At 47.0% G+C, this 11,695-nt stretch overlaps 1 protein-coding gene across 2 annotated transcripts in view; it reads left to right on the plus strand.

The window, feature by feature from the left end:
- LOC121554819 (protein ITPRID2) overlaps nt 1-10,179 on the plus strand; it is a 42,850-nt gene extending 32,671 nt beyond the window's left edge. For both annotated transcript variants that reach the window (XM_041868503.2, XM_041868504.2), the window contains exons 11-18: nt 2,162-4,122; nt 4,345-4,419; nt 4,533-4,660; nt 4,770-4,914; nt 5,194-5,259; nt 5,569-6,021; nt 8,242-8,361; nt 8,490-10,179. In XM_041868503.2, coding sequence (XP_041724437.2) covers nt 2,162-4,122; nt 4,345-4,419; nt 4,533-4,660; nt 4,770-4,914; nt 5,194-5,259; nt 5,569-6,021; nt 8,242-8,349 — 2,936 coding nt within the window. In that variant the 3' untranslated portion in view covers nt 8,350-8,361; nt 8,490-10,179. The remainder of the gene's footprint in view (nt 1-2,161; nt 4,123-4,344; nt 4,420-4,532; nt 4,661-4,769; nt 4,915-5,193; nt 5,260-5,568; nt 6,022-8,241; nt 8,362-8,489) is intronic.
- The last annotated feature ends 1,516 nt before the right edge of the window (nt 10,180-11,695 follow it).

Consider the following 11,695-nt stretch of genomic DNA (forward strand, 5'->3'; position numbering starts at 1 on the left):
CTACACCGGCTTTGACGCTCGTCGGATGTGGCAGGGCTTGCAAACTGTTACGGACTACATAGGGAAGCCCAGCTGCGAGCTGCCCAGTGACACGAGCCTACCAGACGAGCTAAATGACTTCTATGCGCACTTCAAGGCAAGCAACACTGAAGCATGCATGAGAGCACCAGCTGTTCCTGATGACTCTGTGATCACACTCGCCGTAGCCGATGTGAGTAAGACCTTTTAAACAGGTCAACATTCACAAGGCCGCAGGGCCAGACGGATTACCAGGACTTGTACTCCGAGCATGCGGTGACCAACTGGCAAGTGTCTTCACTGACATTTTCAACCTGTCCCTGGCCGAGTCTAATACCTACATGTTTCAAGCAGACCACCATAGTCCCTGTGCCCAAGAACACCAAGGTAATCTGCCTAAATGACTACCGACCCGTAGTACTCACATCTGTAGCCATGAAGTGCTTTGAAAGGCTGGTCATGGATCAACACCATTATCCCAGAAACCCTAGACCCACTCCAATTTGCATTCCACCCCAACAGATCCACAGATGATGCAATCTCTATTGCACTCAACACTGCCCTTTCCCACCTGGACAAAAGGAACACCTACGTGAGAATGCTGTTCATTGACTACAGTTCAGCGTTCAACTCCATAGTGCCCTTAACGCTCATCACTAAGCTAAGGACCCTGGGACTAAACACCTCCCTCTGCAACTGGATCCTGGACTTCCTGACGGGCCGCCCCCAGGTGGTAAGGGTAGGCAACAACACATCTGCCACGCTGATCCTCAACACGGGGGCCCCTCAGGAGTGCGTGCTTAGTTTCCGTCCTGTACTCCCTGTTCACCCATAACTGCGTGGCCAAGCACGACTCCAACACCATCAAGTTTGCCGATGACACAACGGTGGTAGGCCTGATCACCGACAACGATGAGACAGCCTATAGGGAGGAGGTCAGAGACCTGGTAGTGTGGTGCCAGGACAACAACCTCTCCCTCAACGTGATCAAGACAAAGGAGATGATCATGGACTACAGGAAAAGGAGGGCTGAGCACACCCCCATTCTCATTGACGGGGCTGTAGTGGAGCAGTCAAGTTCCTTGGTGTCCACATCACCAACAAACTATCATGGTCCAAACACACCAAGACAGTCGTGAAGAGGGCACGACAACGCCTATTCCCCTGCAGGAGACTGAAAAGATTTGGCATGGGTCCTCAGATCCTCAAAAAGTTATATAGCTGCACCATCGAGAGCATCCTGACTGGTTGCATCACCACCTGGTATGGCAACTGCTCGGTCTCCGACCGCAAGGTGCTACAGAGGGTAGTGCGTACGGCCCAGTACATCACTGGGGCCAAGCTTCCTGCCATCCAGGACCTCTACACCAGGCGGTGTCAGATGAAGGCTATAAAAATTACCAAAGACTCCAGCCACCCTAGTCATAGACTGTTCTCTCTGCTACCGCACGGCAAGCGGTACTGGAGCGCCAAGTCTAGGTCCAAAAGGCTTCTTAACAGTTTCTACGCCAATAGAAGCCATATGACTGCTGAACAGCTAATCAAATGGCTACCCGGACTATTTGCATTGACCCCCTCCCCTGCTGCTACTTGCTGTTTATTATCTATGCATAGTCACTTTACCCCTACATACAGGTACATATTACCTAGACTAACCTGTACCCCCGCACATTGACTCGGTACCGGTACCCCCTTTTATATAGCCTCGTTATTGTTATTTTATTGTTGCTGTTTTTGTTTGTTTTTTTAACTTTAGTTTATTTAGTAAATATTTTCTTAACTCTTATTTTTCGTAACTGCGTTGTTGGTTAAGGGCTTGTAAGTAAGCATTTCAAGGTAAGGTCTACCTGTTGTATTCGGCGCATGTGACATATAAGATTTGATTTGACATGGAGCTGATCAAGTCTGCCCTCTGGTGGGGAACTTTTTCAAATTTGTGTATAATACAAGTTTTATAGAGGAAAGTGTGTTATCTCACTGTGTTGCAAAGATACTGATGGAACACATGTTTGACTCTACAATGTGAAATGTTTAATTATTTGTTTTGTTTAAACCCAGATTGATGGTCCTTCTTACACTCTGACATCTTCCTCTCTCTGTCTTTCTCTCTCACTTTCTGTCTCTCTCCCTCTGTCCATTACAGATCAACTACTAAGAACAGGCAGCCAGCAGTCAGACAGTAGTGGCTTTGCAGAGGACCCTTCTACTGACAGCTCAGCTAACTATCTAAAGGTACAGGAGAGCTCTGACAGCTGTGACAGTGAGACCACAGTGACGTCCCACGCTGGGGAGATGACCACTCCTCTAGCCCTGGAACACCCTGCCTTTGAGAGGCTGCATGGGGAGGATGAGCAGGAGGAGGAGGTGGCGCAGACGCCCTCCGTCCCACAGAAACACCTCATGGAGGACGGGAGGAGGAGCAGTAGCCCTAATGGAGCAGAGGAGCAACAGGAGGTGCCACAGTACACCACCCATCAGTTACCTAAACAAGGAGACCGAGAGGTAGCCCAAGACCAGAAGCATAGCACTGCTGAGGAAGCTGCTTCTGTTCCTGCCTCTGAGACTCCTCAGTCAACTCCTGAGACTTACCGTACTGCTGAGACTAACGTAGAGGCTGATCCTGGTTCTACAGAAGACCATGGCTCCGTCCCGGCCCCAGACTGCAGCTCCTCTGGTGCCCCAGCCAGGGAGGGTGTGCCTGACAGGGTGGAGATGGAAGCCAGACCACCCAGCCCTAGCCCCAGCTGCCCTAGCCTAGGTGCCTCAGCCAGAGTCCAAGGGGCCCTTCACAGGGCCCAGCAGAGGGCCTCGTCCTCAGGCCTCCAGGGTCACCGGATGGAGGGGAAGTTGACAGCCAGGGATCTGTTCAGGAGAAGAGCCCCCCTGACGAGGTCCCGATCCCTGCCTACCTCCCTCCTCAGCCCCTCCCGTGTGGTCTCCTCTGTCAGGATCCAGTTTGGCCAGGGTACAGTCAGGCACTGCACCCAGCCAGCCTTCTCCTACCGATACACCCCAGAAGAGGAGGAGGAGGAGGAGGAGGAGGAGGGGTCCATTGTGGAAGAGGAGGAGGTTGTGGAGGATGAGGGTCAGAAGAGAGACAGCTGTCGCTCTACCTTGATTATCAACAGAGGGACCGAGCTATCACATGGCCCCGGGCTACAAAGAGATGGTGAGCTGAGAAATCTTCAAGGCAGGGTGCCCCCTTACCCCCTGGCCATCCCTCGCCACCTGACCCGCTCAACCATCTCACTGCACAGCCACAGCCCCCCTCCTGAGTGGGGAGAGAGGCCTCTGGGGGAGCATCACCGTGCCTGGAGCACCTGTAGCGTACCTAACCTCACCCAACGTAACCTGGCCCACTTCAATAACCCTAACCTCACTCAGCACAGCAACCCTAACTCCAACCTAACACAGCACTACCTAGCCCAACACAATAAACCTATCCTTACTCAACACAACCTTGCTCAGCACAACACCCCTAACCCAGCCCAGTACAACCTGACTCTGCCCCATGGCAGTGTCCCCAACCTGCTCCAGTATCACCCCTCCACCCACCACCACCACACCCTCCATAGCCTCCCTACCCATCCATACGGTAGTGTACCTAACCTTCCCCTGCACACAGCTCCCACCTTACCCCATCATATGGCCCCTAACCGTCCTCCCTATAGTGCTCCTTACACCAACAACATGGGTAACACCCTTCCACACAACTTCCCACATGGCACACACTTCCCCTATTCCCCGTACAGCTCCTCCTGTAACACCCCGCCCCATAGTGCCCCCTTCAGTTCAACTTACCATAACTACAACGGTAACCCCTATAGTGGGTCCTACGACGACCTACACAGCAACAATCCTTATACTGCTCATAGTGCTTACTCGAACCCGTCACACACACCTTCCAACCTGCCTCCACATCTCTCTACTGCCCCCTATGGAGGACCATACAGTACTCCATACTTGGGCCACCACCCTCCAATCCCCTACCCCCATGACCCTATGGCTACAGCCTCCCATCTTCCCCCAGCCCTGTCTACCACTGAGATGCAACTGAGAAGGGTCCTTCACGACATCAGAGGAACTGTGCAGAACTTAGCTCAGGTGAGACAAAAATAACCACAAATGATAGAGGTGTTATACAACTTTTTGCAAGACTCTTTGCAGTTTTAACTAGTCTCTTAGTTTACTTTCTGACATGAGCCCTATAATGATTAAGCTTCTCCTGTTTCACTTTCCATCCCACCCATAATGCAAACAGACGTTTGCAACACAGTTTGTTTATCAGTGACTAAGTATTTTATCTGTGGTTTCTCTGCCCTCAAGAATTCATCAGAACGTGGAGCAGACACTCCCTCAGACGTGTTCAACCCACAGAGACCTGCCCAGCCACTGTTTGAGGTATACACTCACCTGAACTGCCACTCTTAAACAAATTAAATGAATGATTACCAAGACAAATATCTGTGTCTCTGTGACTATAGACAATAAAGTAATCTTCTGCATCCCCTCAGACTTCTCTCCAGGAGCTGCAGGCTAAGAGGAGGAGTCTAAATGTGTTCCGGACCCAGATGATGGATCTGGAACTGTCCCTGATTAAACAACAGGCGTTAGTCTACCAGCACCTCAGTCACGACGAGAGGTAGGCTAGAGGCCCTCACGCTGGCGAGGACACGGATGTTGAGGTAGTCTGTGATAGGCAGACAGGCAGACAGTGTTAACAGTGGTCTCTCTCTGTTTGTGGTTGCCAGGCGGGAGGCGGAGCAGCTGCAGGGTCTACGTTCTGAAGTGAGACAGGAGCTGCAGGAACTAGAGCTCCAGCTGGAGGATCGGCTGCTGACCCTGAACGAACAGCTCCGCTCTGCCAGCCACCACAGCCTCTACCGCCACCGCATGGTCAGTACCTGGAACTACATCTGGAAACGCAGACAAACACACACACACAGACGGATATCATCTTTCTCTCGTGACTCCTAAACCTGTTTGATAAATGGTTTGTCATGACTCCGTTTGCCCGTGGCACCAGTTCTGTGTTCTTATCATGTTACATGACATCAGGCTACATGTACGTCACTACTCTTGTGTTTGTAGTTTAGCCACCTATCATCACCGACCCCTCCTCTCCTGTAATGTAACATTAGTGTTGTCGATATTTCTCTCTCTTTTCTCCTGTAGGGTATGATGAGAGGTCACAGCATGGACAGCCTGTCTAACAGTTCTGCTCTGAGAGCTATGGAGCCGGTAAGTACCTGCATTGACTCTGGGCTGTTCTTTTCTAGGTCATTCCTCTTGAAAAGGAATGTCTGTTCTAGTTATTCTAATTGTATGGTTCTACTATTGTTAGTCCCGTGTAGCTCAGTTGGTAGAGCATGGCGCTTGCAACGCCAGGGTTGTGGGTTCGTTTGCCACGGGGGACCAGTATGAAAATGTATGCACTCACTAACGCTCTGGATAAGAGCGTCTGCTAAATGACTAAAATGTAAAATGTTACACTTCTCTTTCCTCACTGTGAGACATGTATGTTGTGGTTTGTGTGGTTTCTCCCTCCAGATGTCGGACCTGCTGAGGGAGCAGCTGTACCTGCAGACAGAGCTGGGCTACGAGGGCGGGGCAGAGGGCAGAGCTAGCATGGCCCCCACCCCCAGCTCAGGCCGCTCCTCCAGGTCAGCTAGTCCAATGATGTCCTCTGGATGTCACCCTGGCCCCTCCCACACCCCGGAGCTGTCCCTCCCAGGTCCCCAGAAGACAGGGATGTACCGGGCTTCCGTCTCCCTCACCCCGGCACCCCCTCCACGGCCTGGTGCTGCCACAGGGGTCCCCCAGTCCTCAGACCAGGCACTGCCAGTGCAAGGTCCTGAAGACAGAGCCGGAGGAGAGGAGGTTGTTGGAGGAGGGAGAGTAGCTGTAGACCCCCACCTACTGGAGGAGAGTGGCAGAGAGAGAGGAGGAGGACTAGGAGGAGGAAGAGCAGACAACCCCCATCTACAGCAGCTCATCAAGGAGGTTAGTAGAGAACATTAAGAAGTGTCCTTAGCTGAACTTCCCAAATTGACCTTGACAATATTTGTTTGAAGTTGAATAGGGAATGCCAATATTGCCCAAATGCCCAAGACATGTTTTATTATGTCCTTGGCCGATATGGATAGAAACGTCATGTTTTCTGCTGACAGACGAGGTGATTACGTAGCTATTGACAGACTGTTCCGCTCATGAAAAATAATTCACTGGTCTGATTTAAGAGCTTGGCAGGGGACAAATGGAGCACATTTTGAAGGTCCAAAAGGAAACTTGGAACCCATTAGGAACATTTGAATCCTGTTGGATACGTCTTAGGACTACATCTTAGCAATGTGGCCTGATGTCGCTGTCTGGCATGGTCCCAGTACTTCTGAGGGATGAGAGATGTTCTTTCTCTGTTTGACACCTCTTTCTGTTCCTAGTATTCAGTGAGGTGAAACTTTCAGAACATTGCAGATAGAAATGTAATAAATAGCGCAGTGTTCCATTACATCCGTACCTTCCGGTGGTTTCCGAGCTGGTCATGGGTGCACCCCGGCCACACTCAAGGTCCTAAACGATATTATAACCACGATCGATAATAGACAGTACTGTGCAGCCGTCTTCATCGACCTGGCCAAGGCTTTCGACTCTGTCAACCACCGCATTCTTATTGGCAGACTAAATAGCCTTGGTTTCTCAAATGACTGCCTCGCCTGGTTCACCAACTACTTCTCAGATAGAGTTCAATGTGTCAAATCGGAGGGCCTGTTGTCTGGACCTATGGCAGTCTCTATAGGGGTGCCACAGGGTTTAATTCTTGGGCCGACTCTTTTCTCCGTGTATATCAATGATGTCGCTCTTGCTGCTGGTGACTCTCAGATCCACCTCTACGCAGACGACACCATTTTGTATACATCTGGCCCTTCATTGGACACTGTGTTAACAAACCTCCAAACGAGCTTCAATACCATACAACACTCCTTCAGTAGCCTCCAACTGCTCTTAAACACTAGTAAAACTAAATGCATGCTCTTCAATCGAACGCTGCTGGCACCCGCCCACCCGACTAGAATCACTACTCTCGACGGGTCTGACCTAGAGAATGTGGACAACTACAAATACCTAGGTGTCTGGTTAGACTGTAAACTCTCCTTCCAGACTCACATAAAGAATCTCCAATCCAAAGTAAAATCTAGAATCGGCTTCCTATTTCGCAACAAAGCCTCCTTCACTCATGCTGCCAAACATGCCCTCGTAAAACTGACTATCCTACCGATCCTTGACTTCGGCGACGTCATTTACAAAATAGCCTCCAACACTCTAATCAGCAAATTGGATGTAGTCTATCACAGTGCCATCCGTTTTGTCACCAAAGCCCCATATACTACCCACCACTGTGACCTGTACGCTCTTGTTGGCTGGTCCTCACCACATATTCGTCGCCAAACCCACTGGCTCCAGGCCATCTATAAATCACTGCTAGGCAAATCCCCGCCTTATCTTAGCTCATTGGTCACCATAGCAACACCCACCCGTAGTATGCGCTCCAGCAGGTATATCTCACTGGTCATCCCCAAAGCCAACAACTCCTTTGGCCGCCATTCCTTCCAGTTCTCTGCTGCCAATGACTGGAACGAATTGCAAAAATCTCTGAAGCTGGAGACTCTTATTTCCCTCACTAACTTTAAGCATCAGTTGTCAGAGCACCTTACCGATCACTGCACCTGTACACAGCCCATCTGTAATTAGCCCGCCCAACTACCTCATCCCCATATTGTTATTTATTTTGCTCATTTGCACCCCAGTATCTCTATTTGCACATAATCTCTTGCACATCTATCATTCCAGTGTTAATACTAATTGTAATTATTTTGCACTATAGCCTATTTATTGCCTTACCTCCATAATTTGCTACATTTGCACACACTGTATATATATTTTCTGTTGTATTTTTGACTTTATGTTTTGTTTACCCCATATGTAACTCTGTTGTTTTTATTGCTTTGCTTTGCTTTATCTTGGCCAGGTCACAGTTGTAAATGAGAACTTGTTCTCAACTGGCTTACCCGGTTAAATAAAAACTTTTTAAAAAATTGTTTGTTAATATATCGAACCTACAGGAAATTGACTTTTCTCTAGTTTCCTTGAATTGTATTTTGAGTGAACATAGTATTTGTGTGTTTGAACATCGTTCCGTCTCTGTACCTTCTCTCCCCACTTTAGATTAAAGAGAGTCTAGCTGATGAGATCCGACAGGAGATAGTCAACGAGCTCCTAGCTGCCGTATCTCCACGACGATCACCTGTGTCGACCAGAGAATATCCCCTGTGAACATGACGACAGGTCCTATATCATTAATTCATTAGTTGTATAAATCGGTCCTTCGAGCCGGATCGACCTGTTCTGATTCAACCTATAGCCCTTGGCTGGTGTCTCTATTTCTATAAGGATGTTGTTGTTTTCCCCTGCAGTTGAACACTGATGAGGCCTGGTGAAGTCTACCCAAACTGAACACTGGTGAAGCCATGCACTGAACAGCCCAAAAACCCCTTAACACTGTTTCTACTATTTCCAGAGATAATGGCAGATACGTTAACACTGTGTTTCTACCATAGAAATCTAATAATATTTTTATGGTTTCTACTTCAGAGTGTGACGGTGGCTGGTGCCTTAACACCCGTATGCCTGGTGACCTGGGAGACACATTATGCTGTATATTTGCTTTTATAGTGAACTCTTCTGTCTTAACGGTCCTATTTCAAACACAGAATGCTACTTTGTGTTTATTTAGCTGTAGACTGTAATTATCTGTTGTAAAAAAAAAAACAGGGGGGGAGGGGCATGGGAACGTTAACCCAAAATGAAATAATTTAGACATGTAGAAATGTGTTTAAGGTTAATTCTATGACTTTTTTCCAATTCCACCCTGGTTGCCTGTGACGTTATGTTACGTTAGGCCTATGCTATGATCCTGACATTGTGTATGGGTTGTATTTAAGCATGTAGATGTGGGTCAGAGTGCATGTCTTGTTCTGAAGGTGAAAGGTGACCAAGGTTGAAGAGACTTAAGGCCTGGTAGATGATGATAATGGTTGTATGGGAGTTTAGTGTCTGCTGTAAATGACCATGCCCTCTACTAATGCAACCTCTATGAGGAATGAACTAGACCTGGGTTCAAATACTATTTGAAATCTTTGAAATACTTTAAGCGTTTGCTCTTGCCTGCCTGGAGTGTCAGATGGGCAGGGTTTACTGTTTTGGGACTATTCTATTAGTTAATTAATTCAGGCATGCTCAGATAAAGTATTTGAACCCAGGTCTGGAACTAACTAACTGTGCAATACATTTCACTGTCTCTGAACTTGAAAATATCAATAGTAGAAACTACTGTTTTTGAAACACACCACTTGAAGATAAGGGTATGCATTATATTAATTCCACACTTTTGTCCTTGGTCGTGTTCATTAGGGTAACAATGGAAAACATTTTAAAGCATTTTTCAATGGAATGAAAGTGTTTCTTATTGGACCAATAAGTCCAGTTAGTCTCTCCCTGTTTCAGTCCATTTTCCTCCGTTTGGTGGTTAATGAATCCGACCCAGATGTACGCATTTTTGTTAGAGAACTGTCTCACGTGAAAAACAAACAAAAAAACTTTCACATTCCTAACTGTATTTCTTATCTTTAAACAGATGTTAAAACCACTAAATGTATTTGTCCTGGTATATTTTCTTTAAAGGAATGAGGAAAGAGAGATAAGAGACAGACTGCTGTCTTGAACTGGAGAGTAGAATGAACCGTCTATCTCATCTGATAGACTCTGGTAGAACTATCAATAGAGCCTATTGTTCACTCTCATACTTATGGACAGAATCATTGTGTATTTATAAGTATATTATATTTCAAATGTGAGGATTATGACGTATTTTCCTGCTGTATTTGTAATTATCAGATGAAACACAGACATTTATTTTACCACAGATGTTTAATTATATTGTATTCCAAAATGATTTATTGTTACTAACTGACTTATTTTCATATGTGGCTACTTCCTACTAATGGAGAGCATATTTTTAATGGGATTTTGGTGGTGTTTACCTTTGTCTTGGGATGCATGAGGGATGATCTCTATAGCAAATAATAAAGATGTATTTATTTTCAATAGATTTGGAGTGGTTTTATTTGTGGTGTATTTTTGTTTTTAAATAGCTTTTCAGCAGATTGCATCTGGGATTGGGATTCTAAAAGGTATTTTGAAAGCATGGGACGTTTCCAAATATAGAAAATGTATAGAGCCAAATACACTGCTCAAAAAAATAAAGGGAACACTTAAACAACACATCCTAGATCTGAATGAATGAAATAATCTTATTAAATACTTTTTTCTTTACATAGTTGAATGTGCTGACAACAAAATCACACAAAAATGATCAATGGAAATCAAATTTATCAACCCATGGAGGTCTGGATTTGGAGTCACCCTCAAAGTTAAAGTAGAAAACCACACTACAGGCTGATCCAACTTTGATGTAATGTCCTTAAAACAAGTCAAAATGAGTCTCAGTAGTGTGTGTGGCCTCCACGTGCCTGTATGACCTCCCTACAACGCCTGGGCATGCTCTTGATGAGGTGGCGGATGGTCTCCTGAGGGATCTCCTCCCAGACCTGGACTAAAGCATCCGCCAACTCCTGGACAGTCTGTGGTGCAACGTGGCGTTGGTGGATGGAGCGAGACATGATGTCCCAGATGTTCTCAATTGGATTCAGGTCTGGGGAACGGGCGGGCCAGTCCATAGCATCAAAGGTCCTGCTGCTGGGTTGTTGCCCTCCTACGGCCTCTTCCACATCTCCTGATGTACTGGCCTGTCTCCTGGTAGCGCCTCCATGCTCTGGACACTACGCTGACAGACACAGCAAACCTTCTTGCCACAGCTCGCATTGATGTGCCATCCTGGATGAGCTGCACTACCTGAGCCACTTGTGTGGGTGTAGACTCCGTCTCATGCTACCACTAGAGTGAAAGCACCACCAGCATTCAAAAGTGACCAAAACATCAGCCAGGAAGCATAGGAACTGAGAAGTGGTCTGTGGTCACCACCTGCAGAACCACTTCTTTATTGGCGGTGTCTTGCTAATTGCCTATAATTTCCACCTGTTTTCTATTCCATTTGCACAACAGCATGTGAAATTTGTCAATCAGTGTTGCTTCCTAAGTGGACAGTTTGATTTCACAGAAGTGTGATTGACTTGGAGTTACATTGTGTTGTTTAAGTGTTCCCTTAATTTTTTTGAGCAGTGTATATAAAGCCACTGTTTCAGTTAGGCTACACTAATGCTGAGTTGATAGCATTGTTTTCATAGTGCGCTCCTCTGTTCAGCGTCCATCTCAGAAATTCTTGTTTGACTGAAAATAAAACCACTTTAATTTGATAGCAGAGAAATCCAATGTAACCTGTGATCACCATGGTAAGCTGGCTCTGTGCAAGAGAGGGCATATTGTAGGGCTGTCAGGTGGGTTGTGGGTAAAAATAGGTGTTCTGGGATTTGATACAGGGGACCAGGCTATTGTACCAGTGGTTCTAGAATGAGAGGTCTGAACAGAGGAGAATGAACCGCTGATAAGAGGTGGTCGTTGGAAGTTTACATACACATTCCATTAAGGGATTCAATGACGTTTC

This window comes from Coregonus clupeaformis, chromosome 40 (assembly GCF_020615455.1).
Source record: "Coregonus clupeaformis isolate EN_2021a chromosome 40, ASM2061545v1, whole genome shotgun sequence".
In the NCBI taxonomy this organism is placed as follows: Eukaryota; Metazoa; Chordata; class Actinopteri; order Salmoniformes; family Salmonidae; genus Coregonus; species Coregonus clupeaformis.